At 37.5% G+C, this 21,321-nt stretch overlaps 3 protein-coding genes and 1 pseudogene across 3 annotated transcripts; all 4 read right to left on the bottom strand.

The window, feature by feature from the left end:
• Positions 1 to 6,613: 6,613 nt before the first annotated feature.
• LOC103445519 (protein FAR1-RELATED SEQUENCE 5-like) lies at positions 6,614 to 8,820 on the bottom strand. The gene is made up of 3 exons (XM_008384541.4): positions 8,654 to 8,820; positions 7,740 to 8,125; positions 6,614 to 7,180 (listed from the first exon to the last, which is right to left on the bottom strand). Exons 1-3 carry the CDS (start codon positions 8,718 to 8,720, stop codon positions 6,935 to 6,937), a joined length of 699 nt encoding a protein of 232 aa, XP_008382763.4. The 5' UTR covers positions 8,721 to 8,820; the 3' UTR covers positions 6,614 to 6,934.
• Positions 8,821 to 9,205: 385 nt separating this feature from the next.
• Positions 9,206 to 11,532, bottom strand: LOC114827659 (uncharacterized CRM domain-containing protein At3g25440, chloroplastic-like; annotated as a pseudogene).
• Positions 11,533 to 13,416: 1,884 nt separating this feature from the next.
• LOC108174366 (calmodulin-like protein 3) lies at positions 13,417 to 14,540 on the bottom strand. Its single transcript, XM_017335096.3, has one exon. The coding sequence runs from the start codon at positions 14,175 to 14,177 to the stop codon at positions 13,719 to 13,721; it is 459 nt and encodes a 152-aa protein (XP_017190585.1). The 5' UTR covers positions 14,178 to 14,540; the 3' UTR covers positions 13,417 to 13,718.
• A 4,034-nt stretch (positions 14,541 to 18,574) lies between these two features.
• Positions 18,575 to 19,414, bottom strand: LOC103445337 (uncharacterized). Its single transcript, XM_008384332.4, has one exon. The coding sequence runs from the start codon at positions 19,258 to 19,260 to the stop codon at positions 18,775 to 18,777; it is 486 nt and encodes a 161-aa protein (XP_008382554.2). The 5' UTR covers positions 19,261 to 19,414; the 3' UTR covers positions 18,575 to 18,774.
• Between the last annotated feature and the right edge of the window lie 1,907 nt (positions 19,415 to 21,321).

Below are 21,321 nucleotides of genomic sequence, written 5' to 3' on the forward strand. Positions count from 1 at the left end.
GAACTTTATTCAGGAACATCTGGTTTTTGAAATTCGGAGAGCAGTGTCTCTGAAATTTTTGAACAATTGGCTCTGTTGCATCTTCTTTTATAGAGACATTAATTTTGTTCAAAATGCACGCCTTGAAGATTGCCCGCCTGTGAAAATTGTCTTTGTTGTATTTATGAGTTTTCACTCTACTCAACCTTTTTCTTTCATCAATTTCTGAAAATGGCTTGCCCATCTAACATTTGCTTAGATTTGAGTTTTATGAGTGATACAGATGAGCCACGCCAGGATAATATATGGCGCTCGTCCTTTTTATCTTTTAATGGTCCTCTTACACTTAGGGACTCTGTGATGAAGAACAACATAACCGCTACAATGGTAGCTAGGAATCTTCTCACTCTCAAGGATAATAGAATCTTTTCAAAACGGTCTGATGAGTCGGTCATTCAAGATTCATTGGCTCTCAGTGTTCAATGTGCGGGCTTTGTATCCAACATGGGTCAATGCCTACTTGCTCAAACTCGCCAAGTTGAATCATTGATGGTTGAGGTGACAAGTCTTAAACAAGAGATCAAAGGGCTCAAGCAAGAGAATAGAGTTGCACGTGCTTGTAAATAATTACTCAATGAGCATAAAAAGAAAGCTCGACCAGCTGCTAGAATCCGAAAGTCAAATTCAAAGTGATCACCAGAGGTTCATTGCTAGATTCCGAAGGCAACTGATGCCTTCCCCTTCTGGTGTTTTGCCAAGTACTGGGGTGCCACATGATCAATCTCCTATGCCTCCCCCTTCTGGGGTACTGCCAAGTACTGAGGCTTCACATGAGCAACCTTTGTAAAGGCTCAATCCTGTTTGTTTTTTTTTAACCCATATGTATGCACATATCTGTAATTTCTCGGAGATATTAATAGATAAGCTTTATTTCATTCAATGTATTGTGCTAAATACAATAAAGCATATACTTCACTAAGATGTGGCATTTCTGGACCAAATATCAATTTATCTTTACCCTCACAAAGATAAATGATTTTTCTTAGTGTCGAAATATTAATTAACCACTTGAGTATTCAACTCATGATCTTTAATCCATATAGTTCTTTAATATCATAAACATCATGGATAAGATTCGTGTTGGTAGATTATTTGATCTGCAGCTCGAGACAATATTTCTCTCAACACTTTACAATCTTTCTAGACTATTCAGGAGTTTCAAGTTAATATCAACAACTCTTGCAAGAGATTTTAGTATGTTGCAACAATATCATAATGATAGTACTCACTAAGGCAGTTTATACCATTCATTGGTATGTAAGCAATTTGAATCCTTCCGGGATTTTCTACACTTCATGACACATTTTCCTTTATACCATATACAGAGCAATTTGCTCCCATGTATACTTGAGGGATTTACTTATGGAGATATAATGTGGGCGACTCACAACCCTTCCATTCATATGAACTCATTTACAAGAGTATAATTTCAGGTTTCAATTAGTAACCTTGTGTCATATCATATGAGTGTATTTCACTGAATTACAAATGCTCATATGTAACCTCCTTGGTTTAACTTCTTTTGGCTATTTGTATCATATTCAAATATATATATATATATATATATAGGTCCATTTCTCCACATTCTTATAAAATTGTAATGGAATTGCCTTTTTCCATTTTGGCCAATAATTTTTGTTGACAAAAAAGAACAGGACTCAATATCAACACAGCTCATTGATAAATTTAGTACCTACTTATAAAAACCAAAATTACCATTGATTATCATCAATTCGTGATCCCATATTCTCATGTGCATGCGAATGCATAAAAGCTTTTCATTTCTTTGGATATCCATTGCCTCTTCAAAGACATTACATTATCTCTTCCAGGATAGTCATAATTTAGAGAATGCGGATCATAACCTCCTATTGAGCGTTATAGAGCTTGGATTTTAATCTCCATTTATGGGATTTGAGTCATTGGAACCTATACGTCTATCATGCTTCATGCATGAGACATCAAAATTCCCATATCTGCGGATTGTCCTTTCTGGGACTTGTATCCATGCGTCAACTGTTATACTTCCGGCATACAACAGTTATGCTTCGAGAATGAAATAGTTCAGTAATGTCATATTTTTCTTCTTTCAAATGACCAAACCTTTTGAGTTTGAAGGTCTACCACGCTTCAGGTGTGCAACAAATAAATCATTTACTGTCTCACTATATTGTCTAACAGGAACATTAATTCTTGTAGGCACATTTGCAGTAAGTGTATGTGATTTTATCACTTTCGTTACATCATTCAATTATTCTTACTTCATTTTTATATTGATTGCTTCGTAAATCAAAATAAGACAAATTCTCTTCGTTCTTCTGGAACAGTCATTTCTCATCATTCTTCTGCAATGATATTTTCTCATCATTCTTTTGGAACGATGTTATTTTCTCCACCTAACGGTGGGAAAATTGTCTTATCAAAATGACAGTCCGCAAACCACGCGGTAAACATATCCTCAGCCAAGGGTTCCAAATATTGAATGATAGATGGTGTTCAATATCAATGCCCAATCCACGATGATGCCTCATTTCAGTACGTTGTGGTAATGCAATAAGCACAAAGATAACACAACCAAAAACTCGTAGATGTGTAATGTTTGGTTAGTGCCTAAACACGAGTTGTATTGAAAAATATTGATGGTTGGCAACATGTCTCAACCAAATTAATATTGCATCATGTAAAATGACATGTCCCCATGTAGAAACTGGCAATTACGTTTTCATGTGTAGAGCGCAGGTAATCAATTTCATCCGCTTAATAAATGCTTATGCTAAACCATTTTGAGTATGGACATAAGGAACTTCTGGTCCTTATTTAATAGTCTGTGAACTGAAACTCTTATGACTTTTATTACAATTGAGTTGAGGTACTGCAGCACTTCAGACTTACGGTACTCATCAAGGAACTTCATGTCCTGATCTTAAGGATCAAGGGACTTCATGCCCGATCTTTTTGTATGATGGAACTTCAGGTTCTGTATATACTCATCGTAACAAAAGAAGTACAATAAATAAATTAAAGCAATAGATGGCAATTCCAGTCATAGTAAATAAATTGCATATAAGTAAATAAAGATTGTGACAAGGGCTTTAATTCAGCACCATTCACATAAATCAAAACTTAAAGCAGTAGGCGGTAAAACCGTCCATGATAAATAAATTGCTTTAAAGTAAATATAACTTGTCAAAAGGATTTTAAGCCAACACCATTCACATAAATAAAATGTATCATGCCCCTTTTTTTTTCTCTTTTATGTCGGCACCGTTTCAAACCTTTTCCTTTTTATTTATTATTTTTGTGGTGTTGATGCACCATGTTCCCTCTTCCTTTTTTTTAAAATTTTTTTTTTATTATTTATTCTTTTTGTTATATTTTCAAAAGTTCCCATTGTTTTTGCCTTATCATCCAGCTCCTCCACATAATACTTCTTCCTCTGCTTAGAAAGTTGAGCACTTTCTCTGTTTCTCATCAGTCTCGCCTTCCTCGTTCAGTGGTGTCCTCAGATGACATATCAGCAACACAAGGAGCAAGAACAGTTGCACTGTCCAACATGCTTATGCTCAGAACCTTGACTTGGAGCTTGGTTCATCGCTGCCCCTACACCTCCGTAGTTCTGTGCTTGCAGCTGACCTCCCTGAAGGTTGTGAAAATTTGGAGACTGAGAATTAGTAGCTCCATGCAGTGATGCACCGAAGCCATTGAACATAAGAAACCCCATGGCCTCCCACTTGATTGGGGATTTGAAAAAGGAGCCGTCGTAGGTGGCGGAGGAAGTTGTGTTTTCCACTGACACGAGAGTTTCTCGTGCTGATAACGTGTTGTAAAATCGGCGGTGGGTGCAGTGGAATAAATAAATAAGACACAAAATTTACGAGGTTCCTCTACAGTCAGTGTGACTGGAGTATGTCCTCGGGGCAGCAGTGGTGCTTTCATTATAATTTGGAATAATAAGAGTACAAAGATAACTCTCTCTATTCTCTCCTCTCTTCTTCCTCTCTTTTCTTTCTTTCTCTTCCTTCCTATTTTTGCCGTGAGTCTCTCTACTTTGGTGTTGTGTGGGGTTTGTATTTATATAGAAAATAGGAGTCGTAGGAAGCAAGCTTCGGCAAACAGTGGAAGGGCAACTTGCCCATTATTTAATTATTTAAGTGGACATCCACTGTTCTACAACACAATGATTTTTTTTGTAACTTTTTTGTTTTATTTTTTATATTTTAAAATGTGTGAAAAATAACTACAAATTAGATCCTCAAAAGCTTATACAAACAACTCAAAACCTAACAATCCTAGTAATTGTTGGATATAAACTAACAATCAATGATAAATATATATAAGATAAATTTGAATATGCTAACAAACACTAAATTACAACTAAATATACTGATAGAGTATAAAGCAAAGAAGATAATCTTTAAACAAGTAAAAATAATAAACTCTCTCTGCAGAAGGAAAACCCCAAAGAAAACCATCTTATAGCCGCCGGCCCTAGCCTTTGGCTTTAGGGTCGGTGGTAGCCCCCTGATTCTCTTGTTTTCTGCTTTTCTTCCTCCCTTCTTCTTCTTCTATGTTTTCGTCTGAATTTTATTTCAGCTTTTTGAGCTCTTGTCTCATTTTTGGACCTTCTCCTCACTCAATGGTAGATCATCGCCAAACCCACCTTCCCTCCGTATTGCACCCCTATTTCCTTCCTTCCCCTTGCTCCCCCTCATATTTTCCAACCTTTAATAAAAAATTAGGTCTCAAGGTCTTGGGCTCTGTCTTAACACTAGAGCCAACCCACACAATTCACTATTGATTCTGCTTGCCGAAAAAATTAGGCAAAGTGTGGAACGATTCACGTCGAAACAAGGGTGTTTTGCACACCCCATTTGCTCTCCCCCTCCTTCTGTTACGGTTTGTGTCTTTTCTTCCAGGTGTTGTGGCGGTTTTGGTTCTTAGAGGATGGATTTTGCACAACCTTCTTAGATCTAGCTTTTAGTTAGGCGCTTTCTTCAGTTTAGGGCAATGTATTCCTTTGTGGCGGCTGTTGCGGTGGTGGCAACGATGGTGGCTGCCATTGTGCTGATTAAGATTAGGGTTTTGTTGTTGTCTTTTCTTACTTTGCCTACGGGCCTAATTTTATGTGGGCCTCCCGTTATGTATTGGGTTGTTGCTCTCTCTTTGCTTGGGCCTGTTTTTATTTTATGTCTTGCTATTCTTTTGTTTTGGTTGGGTTTAGGCCTATCTTGCACATATTGTAATCTCCCTTTCATGAATGAAGCTTTAATTTTTACCAAAAAAAGTAAAAATAATGATCGAGGCTTGCGTACCGCAATGTCCTTGAAACATAATTTCATCCCTACTCAGTGCTTGTAATTTGATGGATATCTACTTCATCAGGATTCAACGATCAAACCAGGATTCCAGCACCGGAAAACTTGGTTTAAACATGTATGAATTTGGGATGCATCTTTTGAAAGGGGTGCATTGCTCTTTGGCGTTTTTTTGATGTCTCAGACTTCATCTAAAATGATGAGTCTGTTGGTTTAAAAAATAATTAATTAAATCCGAAATTAAAAAAATAAATTTATTATTGGACTTGATATCAAAGCCCAACCCCAAGGTTTGAGCCCAATTTTGCTCCCAATGGTCCATCTTTCCAGTTATTTTTGTATGATGGATTTGATGTTATAAAGTGTGTGAAACTTCTCAACTTGACCAATGTGGGACAAATGAGATGTAAGGAAAGCTTCACTCCAAAAAGAAAATATCATGTATCAATAATTAAAAGGGTCTGTATAGTAACTCATTGTATTTGCTAACACGTTTAGATTATATAGTAATCCATTTTGTTACTTATAATCTTCATATGGGCTCTTCTTTGTATAATCACTATCTAATTCTTTAGTTAACGTTTGCGTAATGCTACACTTACCACAAATTTGTATCATTATTTGTACAATCTTTCTAATAAAGGTAGGTCCCGTCATGCATGTGGGTCACACCTTATTAGAGAGATGGTACAACTATATGGTAATGTAGAATTTTTGCTAACGTTTAGTACAATTGGTAAGCTAATGATGATATTCAAACGTAGTTCAAATCCTAAAACATTTGGTAATTGGTGGAATTTTGTTTTAAAACCAATTTAGACATTAATTTTTCCCTAATATATATGTTTGGTGCGAATTTTTATTTTATTTCAAACTTGTTGAATGAACCACCGATGAAAAAAATTTCAAGTAGAGAATAAAGAAGGGTGAATTTTGAGATAAGTAATCATTGGAAAATTTTCGAATCTGTTCATGAATCAACTTTAGAATTCTTTGATAGCAATCTTTTGAGTTTATGATTATTATTTTATGATAGTAATCCTTATCACCCTGCAATCATCAATACTTTTGACTCAGTTCAATTTCCGCAATTGACTAATTTGCTTGTTAATGATTGCAGGGTGATAAGGATCGGAAAATCGAGAAAACCTACTTGGTTTTACGAACAATGCAAAATCTTTCTCGTTGTAGATAGCAGCATTGGAAAATAAAACTAGGATTTCATCTGTGAATTACTCACCATTCATCATCAAAGAATGTACAGTGTTAATTGCAATCAATTTCTTTATCACAAATAGAGATGTGCCATTATTCTACAGTTCAATGAAAATCCAACATTCTTCCACAAACTTTCATTGGTTTTTTTCGTTCGATTAAACAACGAAAGTTTATCGGTTCAAGACATTTTTCGAGATTGCTTGTGCGATAAATCAGCCAAGCCAACTCTGCTGTACAGTATGTTAGTCTGTCAGAATACTCCCGAGGAGAACATTAGTCGAATCCTCATGCAACTAGTATGCAGAGAGCCATACTTCTGTCTCTAATTGTCGCCTGATTGATTTTGTGGAAGCTCTTGAACTTCAGTCTCCGTTTGATTTTGAGGAAGCCCTCGAACTTGACTCCATTTGATTTTCTGGAATCCCTTCAACTTGAGTCTCAAATTCTCTTACATAGTTAACGACTCCTCTAACTTTCGTTGCTATGTGTTCCGTCTCCTCCTCAACATTATTCAGCAATGTAAGTAGTAGCTCACGATATTGTCCACATAATTGCTCTTCATGCTCCAGGTCCATAGTGAGTTCCGCAATCTTCATATCCTTCGCATCCTGCAAAGTTATTTGAGAGAAAATCAGATTCAGAGGTTGCAAGTAATGCACTTCCGCAATCATGTACCCATAAACACTTTCAGATCCTTTGTCGAACCATATTTCCTAATAGCAGAAACAACCTAAATAAGAGATTCTTCATCTTAAAAGGAAAGAAAAATACGCCCATCCTGAATAATATATTTTCCGATTATCTGGAACATCCAAAAACTAAGCCTGTGAAACTCCATTGCATGGAAACCTGAAAGGCCCCATTCATAGAGAAGCTGGTGAATTACATTAGACGGAAACCATGCTAGTTATAGCAGGGGTGAGGAATCTAAACCACTTAGACCTGATCAGAAGAACCTGATCAGAAGATACATAAACTACGATTTCAGAAAATAAAGTTTCAGCAACGCAGTCAATAAGCAAAGTTCCATCGATCATTTTCTCCTCATGCTTTAGAAGTTCGATAAGAAGAGCAACAGGCATAAAAGAGCAACTTCATTTACTAAAAAATAAAGTAAAGATTCGGGCAATGATTACTTTTTTCTTGAATTTAGATAGATAAACTTACCATAGAATTCCCGGAAGAAACTATAAGTGGATGAGTATGGTCCTTAACAACTCTTGTAATGACCCATTTTCCAGATTTTTTAAGTTTGACTAGCATCATCGCTTTACACCCTTCTCCTGTTGTAGGTTGCGGTCTTCGAACTGACCGGACTTGGTCTCTAGCTTTTAAAGAACGCCCACCTTGCTTATTGCAGGATAGCCTACGGGAAAGAATTCTCTTCTCAACATGTGATCTACGACACTGGCCTATTCGCATGATGAATCCAACACGCCTTGCATAATCTTCGTAAAACTCCTTGGCAGCATCTTCAGACTCAAACTCCATACCAACATATGGTTCTCCAACTGCATTCAAGTCCCTTTCGACCGAAGTTTCAGGTGCTCCGGCTGTCCAATCCAAATTCACAACCACACATCACATACTATTACATTCGAGAAACATAATAACTCTCTCTCTCTCTCTCTCTCTCTCTCTCTCTCCACCCATTACAAATCACATTCTACTGAATTTCCTCCAACCCTGAAGATTTATATGCTTTTGTTGAACACCAAAGTTAATTCATGAATCAGACAGTTAAAAACTAAATCCTTCAAGTAAAAAACAAGATTTTGAGTAATTAAACGCTGGAATTACAGAAATGGAAGCCAAATTCATTCTTCCCTAAGCCATTTTTTCACCATAATCAATTAGAAAAGTTCATATCTTTAAACTTTCAAGAGCTTTTCATTCAACTTTTCTTTTCTGGGCAGAAGTTTCTGTACACTCCAAACCAAAAAAACCATGAAATCCCAATTAAAAGGCAAAACCCATGATAGATTACACTTGTACACAAGCAGCTCAAAATCTCATTCAAATTTTCTCGGCAACCAAACACAAAATTACTGGATGGAAGAGAAAGCTAGCAGAAAACTTACGGGATTTGGGTTCGTTTCCAATCAAACCAAGCCAAGGTCTTGGTCTTCTATCGAATCTACGCTCCATTTTTCTGCGCTTGCTCACAAATGGCAACAAAAATTTCACGGTTTCCAATTCGCTTTCTAATCGCACCTCCCCTCGCTTATTTATTTGTTTGTTTATTGTCCCAACGTCGTACGACCTCCAAACGACATCATTTTACTAGTCGTTTAGTTGTACCACTTGTTTTTAGCTGGGCTTGCTTTTCCTTTTGTTTCCTGAGAAAATAAGTGAGAAAGTGGTAAGGATTGAATTTTGGTAATTTCCCACCTGCCAGTTTTTGTTGGGAATCTTTATTCAAGTACGGATTCTGGGTGTTCATATTTGGATTATACAAACGAATTTTGGAATTTGATTCGTTTCAGAATGCTAATGAATCATATTTTGTTTTTTCTTTACAAATCAATTTTTTCTAGAACGCGTCTTACGTTCCATTGTATGTTATCATGTTTGGACTTTGACATGGTATCATAGTAACCTTATATTTTCTGCAGAGCGTGTGAGGAAGTATATACCAAAAATTAAGATAACATAAAAAATCAAGTATCTGACTAGAAGAAGAAGAGCAATTATCTAACAATCGAATTGTGATCATAAGCAAAGCGTCTCATCTACTTTTTTTCCTTAAAAGTGAAGCAGCACGCAGAAATATTCGATCAACCTCATCAAAATTTGGCAAGCCAGCATCTTCGTCCAATGATTTATCCTTCTTTGCATCCCTAGATATTTGACGCAGGTGATCCTTAAAATCTTCAGGTTCTCCATCACTTTCAATAGTAAACTTTTCAAACTCTTCCAAATACAGAGGTCGATCTGCCTTCTTCTCGGTCTCCTTGTCAGAATCAGTACAGAAAATATCGGATAAATCTTCAGAGTCCGAAGATATATCCACGTCTGTTGAAAGGTCATCCTCAGAGCGTTCCTTGCTTCTATCCATCATTTCTTTTACCTTATTTGAAGCCTCGAGCTTCAACTTTGAGGAGCTCCCAGAGTCTACATTATCAGTAGATTCAGTACCAGTTTCCTGCGTTTCTTCCATAGAATCTGTATAAATGTTTACTTTCCTTTTAGCCTGTGCTCAAAGCAATTCAAGTTCTTGTTCAAGTTTTGGGATATACTTTCTTACGGCACGAAGACCATCCTTGTACTTCGATTTATCTAAAGCCTGTATGGGGAAGCAGAGAATACAAGGGAAAACATGAGAACAAATAATGACATACAATGCTTCAACTATATGATCAGGGAACCTAGTTTTAATTTCAACACCTGTCAAAAGTCTAACTGTCTTATCGAACATATACCTGCATCTCTTTGTATATTTGTGTTTTATTTACTGATGGATCTTTTAAACTAACATATTATACAAGGAAAACTTGTTTTCCGGTCATGAGGAAGCAAGCAAAGGACTTGATTGTCATGGTATCAGGCATTGATTTATAATGTTTATCGGAAAAGAGCAATGAGGTGGTTACAGCATGGAAAAATCATTTCAAATATGTAGTTAAAAACCATTCTGCTTGGGCTTGACATGCAGTGTTCTAATGGAGACAGTTTAAGTCTAAATTCTCTGAAAGATGTACGTTTAGACAAATATTGGACAAGCGAACCTTCTTCCTGGAGAGAGTGATCCTAGGTGACATGATTTCTGTTGGAGGCTGATAATAGTTCTTCCCTCTATACATAATTATCGTGTATTCTTCATGAATGCCGAGCACAATCCCTCCGGTTAATCTAGCCAGCTCAGAAGCAATCTCCTTAACCTCCTCAGGTGAGAATGTTTTCACCACAACCTGCAGCGTTTGATGTTTCTTCCAATGCAAGTGCATGTTCAGAATCACACCCTGGTATCCCGTCTTCCAACGGGCACATAATTCTTGCACTTGAGACCCATCTTAAGAAAGAAGAAGTGTTCCTCTGGCGTCAATATTTCTGGATCATGGTTTGCCTCCGATGGCTCCGAGGGCTCAATTTTCTTAAGAGCTTCAACAAGCCTTTCCTCTTTCCTTTGAGCCTGCAAAAACAGCAACCACATATCATCATCAGTCTCATAACATTTTCCAGAACCGTGCTACATTTTTCATGCAAACATCGGTTGAAAGATATGCCGAGAACTTAAAAAATTGTCAGATAACTTGTACGAAATCATTAACCGTATACAATTCTTAACGTACAGATTAGTTTACCTTTCTTAACTTGTGGAGAATTTTCTCCTCAGCAGTCATTCTCTCATAATCTTTTTTCTTCTTATACCTGAAGAACTTGAGCCACCTAACCACTGCCCTTTTCCCCTTGAGCTTTTTCCTTTTCACTTTACCATCACCAGCTCCATCGGCACCCGCGCCGCCGTCTTTCGAATTTTCCAAAGGCTCCACAGCTTTGTGCTCTGTGTTAACATACGGAGCTGAATAAACCCATCGACGGCCCTCCGGCGGAAACCACGCAGTACCCACCAAGTCCCCAAAAGCAGCAGGCTTTTCGTCGAACATCTTGCATACAACATCACCCAAGCTACTGCATTGTGAGGTCCAAACATGAAATGCTATACATTTCAATGAAACTTTAGTTGAAAATTCACTACTTTTTGAGATTTGGAGAAAGATGGGTACCTGGGTCGGTGGATTCTGAGGTGGTTGTGGGATTTGAGAAGGCGCAGTGACCGGAGAAGGCTCGGCCGCGCCAGTTTCTGCATTGGGGCTGAGCTGCACTAGCAAATAGCAATTCTCTGATTGGAGGATCTGAAAGGAGGCGAGTTTAGATCATCTGGAATTCCAAGCTTCAAAATCCAGCGTTTAGAATTCGACAATTCATTGTCAACATCGCAACAAATTTAATTGTAATATGATTTAAGTTCGCAGTAGCCTAGTGCCTCAAAGAGATTTCTTACTCAGGTAACGAAAAACTTGCTCTTTTTGGAGCAACGTAAACCTTTCATGACCTACTTCTTTATCGAAGATTTAAGACAAACGTTCATTATGTCACTCAGTATTACGATCTGGTGGTATTTCTTTTTGCTTAGAAGTGAGAAGTTCTAGGTTTGAATCTCGTAAATGATGAATTCGATACCAAATTAGATTACCTATTGTATGGTTTAGCCGAACTCCCATTTCTCTAGTATAAAAATATCCACGTACTCAAATAAAGAGAAATAAAGGTCCTCCCGGTAGAAAATGATTTTTCTTAATTAACAAATGAGTAGTAGTACAATATTTATACAAGGATTACAATAGTAACAGTGCTATACTAATGATACCGTAAATTACAAATGAATGGCATTATGGAAAGTGGTTACAAACCACGATGAATTGGCATTGAATTGGTCATTAAGTGTGTAACTCCATAACACTCCCCTGCAAACTTGACGGCAGTGAGTAGACAAGTTTGGAAATAAGACAGTTAAACTGATCGTGAATTTAGAGTGTCTCGTCTCTCGTGATCTCAAAGCTAGCATGAGTTTGAATTCGACTAGCTGTGAGATTGGACTGTATCTCCATGTCATGCATGTTGGAGTTTTGAGCTCCTTTAGTCCCACATCGGGGAACTCAAGTTCCCTAGAGGTCCTTATTTAGTCACCTTCATTAGCGATTAGGTATTGGACAATTTAGAATGAGAATTGAGGTTTGGGGTACTAATTGTGTGGATTAGGCTTATGATAATTATATCATAATATTAATATTAATTAATCAAAGACAAGGGCCTTGACACTTGGAGCCTAAGAAGTTAAAATTAGTCAGAGTTCATTAATTTTAATTTCAAATTAAATTAATTAAAAAACGTTTTGGTATTGACACAACTATTTGGAAAGAGTTGTGTGGTTTTAGATACATCCAAAAGGTATTTGAAAATGTATGAAATAACCTATATAACTGAAGTTTTAGTTTCATCGTACATCATCTTTTTCCTTTCTATCTCTCCCATACAAAACCTTACAGAGAGTAAACTCACAAAGTAATTCGTCAGAATTCTATAATCCAATGCAAGTGGTAGAATTAGATAGTTGTATCCTGGTCGAACAGTTGTCGTAGAACCACAAGCACAAGAGTGCGACAGAAATACTGTTCGAATGACATAGTTTTTGCGTTAGCCTCTATTTGTGATTCAATCAAGTTAGTACCATTTTAATTCTTGTATTTATTTCTGTTATTTCATTATGTATTGCAAGTATTTTTCGTTAATAAAGATTTGTAATTTCAAGTTATGTTATTTTTTATTTATTTCTGAATTGTTCTCAAACAATGCATGCAATCCACATCGATCGACACCAAATGAAACAATTTGTTTAGAGTGTGTACTAGCTGTGGGGTTGTTGTGGTCGCATTTTGATTCTTTGTTTTTCTCTTGTTGCTCTTGAGGTTTGAACTTCCGTTTGATTCCTTCTTCTTCTTTTTTGTACGGATTGATACTGTTAGCTGGTAGTGGTTATCAATTCATACTTAGATAGAACATGGCAATTAGCTTGTTGCATTTTCAGTTTGTGAAATCAGATCTTGTCACAAATTTAGAAGCCAAAAAAATAAAAAGCTATGTTCTTTTTGGGTAATGAAAAGCCTCCACGACGTACAAATTTCCTTATAGAAGACCATATTTTAGTCGTACGATAAACCTCGAATACGTTCAATCACCACACACACATAACTATAGAAGATAGGGAAAGAAAAACGTGATGCTATTCTGATCAACGAAATTAAAAGGAAACTAACGAACGACGGGAAGATCACCCGAAAGGTACAAAGAAATGAAAGAGTTTGCATTCTTTGATATAAAATGGAATTATACAAGAGAGAGAGGGGGCTCTAAACCTCTACACAACAAGGCTGCTCTTCTTTTGTATCTCCTCTGTTGATAAAAAAAAAAACACAACAAAGTGATTTCCGTACTCCCATTTTACCTCCTGCACCCCTTGTTTTTCTAGTCCTCGTATCGAATAAACTCAAAGGCGAATCAAGGTACGCAAATAATGGGAGGAGTGTAGAAGGAGAAAACGGAAATTCGAAAATCACTACCATGAAAAAAAAATTCTTCTATTAGTTAATTTGAACTTAAAGCAGCAAACCCACCACCTTTCATCATCTGCTTAAACTCCTTGAAATTCACCCTCCCATCACCATCCACATCAACCTTCTTTATCATGATCGTGCAATCCTCCAATGTCTTCCCTTGCTTGAGCCCCAAGGAAGACAAAACCGACCGCAGCTCGTCCACCGTGATGAACCCGTCTCCGTTCTGATCAAACACATTGAACGCCTCCCTCATGTCCTCCTCCTCGTCCCTCTCGTCCATGATCGTCTGGTACAACGCCCCGAACTCATCCATGTCCACGAACCCATCTCCATTCACATCGATTTTTTCGATCATCTGGATCAAGTCCTTGTCCGGAATGTAAATCCCCAGCTTCTCCAACGAGTCCCTCATCTCCTTCTTCGTGATCCGTCCGTCCCCGTTCTGATCAAACATATGGAAAACCCGCCGTAGCTCCGCCTTGTCCATTAAAATTGCTACAAATTGATTGACCACCAAATCCCACGATTCGAAATTCGATCGGATATTGAGGAACCAGCAACAAAGCCCAAATGATCAAATTATTTTGTTTTCTTGAACAAGTGGGGAACGAAGGGTAGAAAATATGGGGAAAACCTGAAGAAAAAAAGGTTAGGAAAATTGGTTAATACCGAACTGACAATTTGTGGTGGGAGTTGGTCGGAGTTGTTATAAGGAAAATAGAGGTGAAAAAACGATGAGGGTCAAACGTTTGAACGTTGGTGATTGATTGGATTAAAATTTTGGTTTTTAACGTCGTCGGTTGAAAGACGCGGGTATTGGTTTGAAGTCGTTTGATTTGAAAGCCGCGTTTTTGCGGCACTGCGTTTATAAGGAGTTTCAAACGTTCATCTGACCGTTATTTGTGGCGCCGTATTTTCTCAAATTAGGACTTTGATTTTAGGGGGTTTTTTTTTTGTCGGTCAAAGGTATTGCTTTTTGTTGAACACAAGTTTTGGGGAAATCCTAAGTTTGGGCATGCCTAAAATATAAGAGGGAGTTTTGGATAATGTTCCAAAACTTGCTTGCTTTTTGTGGTGAGGATAACTTCCATTCAATTATCATACTCAGTAATTAATACTGCTCGTGCTCGACTCCTTCTGTGCATGACTTGGGTTAATTTGCAATTAAAGAGGATGTGTAGACGTGAGTTAAGCTAGTTTGCAATGATAGAGAATGACGTGAGTTAGGCTAGTTTGTAGTGATAGAGGATTCATATGTAATAAGGTTTATTTGTACCATACTTTACCAATCCTGAAACTACCAAGTACCAGTCAATTTCATACGTTCAAGGACCCATTGTAGGATTCATGTTTAGGATCCCATGTTGAAGCACAAGAGTTTCTCTCCAACCAGAAGGTCAATCACAACGTGACACATATCAACGTCAGAATAAAACTCCTAGAGTCCCACATCGATTGCGGGCAAAAGCAAGAGACTCTTCTCAACTATAAAATGAGACTATTATCCTATAATTGTGCTTAAACCATTGTATTATGTAAACTCTACATTATTAATAAGAACTCCTCTACCCTCGTGGACGTAGCCCAACTTAGGATGAACCACGTACATCTTATGTTTGCTTCCCTATCTCTATCTTTCTACATATTATCCTCACTAGGTGACTATATCAACATTGCAAAGGTTATAAACTTAAGACTTTACGTTGTCCAAAGTCTTACTGATGTTGTGCATCAACATTTGGCGCCATCTGTGGGAACGACACTTATTCTTACTCTCACAAGCTTTGTCAAGTTGGTTTCCATACACTCTCCTTCGATCAAGCATCCTTCTCCAACATGAGGAGTGAAGGAAGCCACATCACATAGAAGGACACCCCCTCATGCCTAGCGCGAGGCAATGAATGAAGGAGGGAGAAAAAAAAGGTTGCTCTTCAAACTAAAGTCGAAGAGCTTAAAGCTCATAACAACAAAATGATGATCATGACTAAGATGCTCTTCAAACTAAAGGTTACTTCATGCAAAAAGAAAATCAACATAGCGTTTGCTTAATACTTATTTATCCAAATTTTATAAATGAAAAATGGGGGGGAAAATAGGAAAAGAATAAAGATGTGAGAGTAGTAAAAGGGCCCGAAGAATGAGGAGCAAGTCAGATTCAGGCGAGAGCTACGGACCATTTGGATTTCGCAACGTTTCTAATTCTGGTGCAGACGACGATACGTACTGCTCTCTCTGATGTCGAAGTATTTAATAGAACATTAGCAGCCACTAGGGTTCTATTTTGCTCAAGAGGCTCCGGCCCATAGATTTAAAAACTAGTGATCTCGGACCATTGGTTCAAGGTTGGGCTTTGTATCAAGATTGACAAAAATTACTCGCGGCAGTGCTGGTACGACGGTATTACAAATTAATAACATGTTATAATGTGTTAATTTTTAGCCATAACTGATTAACTTGAGATACTACAACAGTAGCTGAATGAAAGTACTTTTCGTACAACAAGACTCATGATAACCATTCGAAATAAATAGCGAATAATTCTTTTATTGAGGAAAAATTCAATTACCTCGTTTCAATCATTGATTGTGGTCCAAATTGCCACATTGATTTTCTATTTGGGTTTGGGACTCCTTTGAAAACTTTATACGTTCAGACTTAGCTACAGACTACAGTATATGCATTTACTTGATACACTCACCATTGAATGGCCGGATATCCAATAAAAAAGAGCGAATGTCATATCCATAAGTAGTTTCGTTCAATGTTTTGGTAAATAGTCACATGCAACGCATGTGAGTCATTTTTCTAAAATAATTTGGTATTTATGTCTATTTCTTCCCCTCACATCGGCTTAAAGCCTAGTTTAGAAGGCACTGCTAGATTTTTCCTTTTTATGTATGTGAAAGAACCCATCAAGGTACCACTAGATCATGGAAATAGGGATGGGCAATGGTTATGGCGGACGGGTAACCGCGGTTAATTTATTCATAACCGTTTATACTCATACCCGCATAACCGTTTACCTGTTGGGTAATTGCCTAAACGGTTATACCTATACCCATAACCGTTTAATACCCGTTTACCCATTTATCCTTTTTAACCCGTTTTTCGTCTTCTTTTTTTATCATTACCCTTTTTTCACCCGTCTACATGTGTTTTTAACAACTTGAAAATTAAAAAAAATTTGTCATAATTTTTTTTTTTGACAATTAAACACCGTTATAGGTACATTCATCATACATTTCCCTATTTTAATTTTTTTAGTCCTTATACCATTCCAATAATTGAAATAATAGTTTACGGACGATATTTTTAACTGTTACCAATGAAGGTAAATATAATATTTGCTAAGTATTATTGGGTTACAAAAATTGTTTAAAAGACATTTATGTCAAAGCATTTCTGTCAATTTCACAGTTACCCGCAAAGAATTTAAATTAATTTGGCCAATTCCTTGATGATGAGAATCATCATTCCTGTAGTGTTATTGAGAGAAGGACCGATGAATTTCTTGCTAATTTATTGGGTGCTAAGTATTATTGGATCGAGAACATGATTTGTGTTATTTTTACATATATAAAATAAATGAGTAAACGGTTACCCGTTTATAACCGCGGTTAATACCCATAACCGCCCATTTAAATTTCGCGGGTAAACGGTTATACCCATAACCGTTTATTTATCTAAACGGTTACCCATAACCGTAATCGTTTAATTTAAATGGGCGGGTAACCGTGGTTATCCATAACCAATGGGTATTTGATCATCCCTACATGCAAACCAGGAAGCAAGACATTACATAAGGCAAAAAAAGGGGACTCAAACTAAGTAGTCACTATTACAACCATCTCTTCTGCCCTCTTTTGTTATAGTTTGTATGGTTCTGGAGAAGAGGTGAGAGCACAGCGCCATCACATCTTCCAACCACTATAATTCACCATTCAACTATGTTCATCTTCAAACAGAATCCAAAATACAGGGTATATGTGCTTCCCGAAGAGCTCTAGTCACTTAAACCGATCTTCTCATGGTTCCCTGTCCTGCAAGGTACCTATCCCTTATTCTTCCAGCAAGCTGGAAAGAAAGAGTTTGGAGAGATGTTTCGACATCTCCACTACCCAGTACACAAAGAACAAAGCTCGTATAATATCTCAAGTAAACTCCACTAGATACTAGCAAATAATCACAACAGAACAAAACATTTCAAGTGTAAAAGTACGGGTAACCAAAGTCACCATAACAACCACATGTAATGGAACAAAACTTTGCTGAACAGTGCGCAGAACAAAGAAGTTCATAGAAGCAGGTTTTAAACATAAACCAGTCTGTTACTTTGTTTCTCACACAGCTACACTAATCTCAAAACAAACGCCCCATGAACATTAGCACTTGCCTAGTTCATCATCATTGATACTGTAACTAATATTAGGTAAAAATCTAAACTCACGAACCTCCTTCGTACGCTTGTTGAATTATATTACCCTTATGTGACATTCCATAGAATTCCACAATTTACAGAGGTTATGCTGCACTCAAGTCCAGTAAACTTAGCTACCACTCTTCGCTCACATAAGCTACGGCTTTTACAAACTAAAGATCCCCAATCCAGCTAATTTAAGTCAAAATCTAAGATTATTTCTCAAGCTGCGCCTACGAACTGAGACCCACATTCATACTCCATCCAAATCACAATCTATGCTTTATTTCCTTGATTTGCTCCTACTTCAGAAACACTACCCTCGTATTACTAAATGGAACAATTGAATAAGCACTTCTGATCCCCAAATCTATGGCTCAAGAACTTTACTTCATTCTCCTACATTTTGTCAATAATCACCAACGAAATCAGACACCGACAAAAGCACTTAGATTACGACAGGCAGAAACCACAATAAGCAATTCAACATTCCAACATATTCAAATCATGAAATTGAGCAACAATTTTCTCAATTCATACACGGAAATCCAAAGCATTACACCCACAGCATTAAACAACTGGTTCCAAAAAATTCCCGCGGAGCCAGAAAATCGCATTATTATATCCAAAAACAGAGTAAGATCCCTGGAATTTCACTACCCTAAGCTTATGGAATGTCCCAGGGTTTGGCCTCAGGGACAGCAACCACCATACCTTGAAGCTCCAGAGTGAGGACGACCTGGCATCCGAGCCTGGAGTGCTTGTTGAGAACCCTAGCCCTCGAGTTCCTCTTCAGCACGTACTCCTCGTCGTAGGACCGCGGCGGGAGCTTGTCGAACCATTCCTGAGCGATGTTGACTTCGCACTCGGCGGAGCAGGCGTCGATGTCCTCGAGCCGGTGGGAGGCCGGTTCGATAAGGCCGCTCTGGGCCAGGGCCTTGAGGAGAGTGTGGCCCGATAGGCCCACGACCTCGCGCTTGCGGCCGTCGACGTCGATCGCGAAGAGCTTGACGATTCGGTCGGAGACTTTGGCGGAGTGGGTGGAGGAGGATGGGGAGGTGGAGGAGGCGGAGGATCTGGAGATGAGGGAGAGGGAAGGGAGGCGGTGGAGGATTTGGGAGTGACGGAGTCTCTGAAGGCTCGCCATCGCCATTGTTTTGTTTCAGGTTCGGGAAAGATTTGGCTGTTGATGACCGTGGTTTTGAGAAAATGGTTTGTTGTAAAATGAAAAAGAAAAGAAAATAGAAACTCCACCACGAAATGGAAAAAGAGGAAAATACACCAAAATATGAAACATAGGGAAAATTGTGTCATTTTGCATTCCTCGTGTACAAATCTTTTTACATTTTTAACAGTACGAGTCTCTTGTCACACGAATTTTTTATTTTTTTGCACAAACCAATTTTTTTTTCTCAAGTCTTACCTAAATGTGATTATAATATATCTCTACTATTAAAAATAAGAGTAAATTATAGCAAATGTCTCTCAACTTTAACCGAATTGAAGCAATAATTCTTCAACTAAAAATCTATAATCGTTGGCCCTTCAACTCATCAAAACATATAGCTATGATCATTTTCGACAACTCCTACAGAATTATGTCAAAATGAGTTATGTTGGAATAATCATTGCTACAATTGGATTAGAATTGAAGGATCATTGCTCTAATTGGGTTAAAGTTGAGGGACTATTTTCTCCAATTGGATTAAATACAATTTTTCTTATTTGATTTTCCATATTTGCCCTTTGATTCAGTCTTATGTGCATGGTACGTGACTCATTTTGACAGAAGTTCTAACAAAATTGACGAAAATGATCATAAATGCACGTTTTGATGAGTTGAGGGATCAATAGTATTGGATTTTTAGTTCATGAACCATTGCTCCAATTGGGTTAAAGTTGAGAGATTACTACCCTTTGATTAACGTTGGTTTGGTATTGCTGTATTTATAAAAAAAAATTGCTTCTGTTGTGCTGTAAGAATAAATCACTGTAAAATAAAGTTGTGTGTTTGATAAACTTTTCTTTTTGTAAAAGTGTTCCGGCCAAACCACGACGATGATTTAGTCGTCGAGTAAGGTATCATTTTTTTTTGTCTCGTGGAGAAGTATGATTTTTGTTTTTGAATCATTCGATTTCGTTGAGTATTGAAGAAGTTATGAATGTTTAAAGTTTATCCAGTTTAATCTTATTTTACACTTTCCTATCTTCATTTTGATATATTATAGGTCGAATTTGGTTAGATTGAGTTACGAAGCTTTGAAAATTGTCCAAATTTTTTGTCAAGAGCTTCGGGACATTTAACGGAGTTTTTAACAGAAGAACTAAAATAATGGATGGTGGATAATCTCAATGACCATTTCTATTGATTTTCAATTTTAGGAAGCAAAATGATGTGTTATGCAAATCTCAATGATATTTTGGCTAAAAAACCAATTGAAAATTACTTATTAAAGGTAATGGATTTTGTGGTTCTTAGTTTTCAGTCCGTAATCAGATTTTCTGGCAATCAGAAATTTGACCTTATACTTTCAATCTTCTGTTTTCTGAACCTTTCTGCACCAGTATTTAGCTGTCGGAGTCTTACCAGGAAAGCTTCCTCAACTGCACCGAGACCTGAACTTTCTGCCTGTACACATAAGCTTCAATGATGCGAATGATATTTTAACTACTTTCTGTCATCTGAGAAGCTTCCCTGCTCTACAGGAGCTTGAAATTCGGGTGAGTTTAATTTTATTCTGTTGATGCATGCATGTCTGATGATGTAGACTTGTGTAGGCCAATAAAAAAGATCAGGCTGTTGTGGGAGATGTGGACTATGGGTTAGACAACAACCAGAATTGCTTATTGACCAAACTGCGACTTGTGAAAATAACCGGCATCTCTGGTGTCGAAGCTGAACTAGATTTCATCAGGTTTGTGCTTTCAAGTTCACCTGTGCTCAAGAAGATGATTGTTGCGCCTGCTACAGTCAATGAATGCAGCAGAAGACTAATTTGGAAGTGCTTTTAGAAAGGATTGAAAGCGCTTCTGGAAATATTTTGGTAGAAAAAGTTGAAAGTTGCAAGATCCTCTCCTCCTGGAGTTGCTAAATGAACATTTAAGATGCGTTTGATGCAAGCAAACTAGAAGAAATTACATGGACAGCAATTTTTGGTTTTCGATTCTGCTGTACTGGTCATTGCTATGCATCGTGTGTCATACAATTAACTAA

The sequence above is a fragment of the Malus domestica genome, chromosome 10 (assembly GCF_042453785.1).
Source record: "Malus domestica chromosome 10, GDT2T_hap1".
NCBI classification, from domain to species: domain Eukaryota; kingdom Viridiplantae; phylum Streptophyta; class Magnoliopsida; order Rosales; family Rosaceae; genus Malus; species Malus domestica.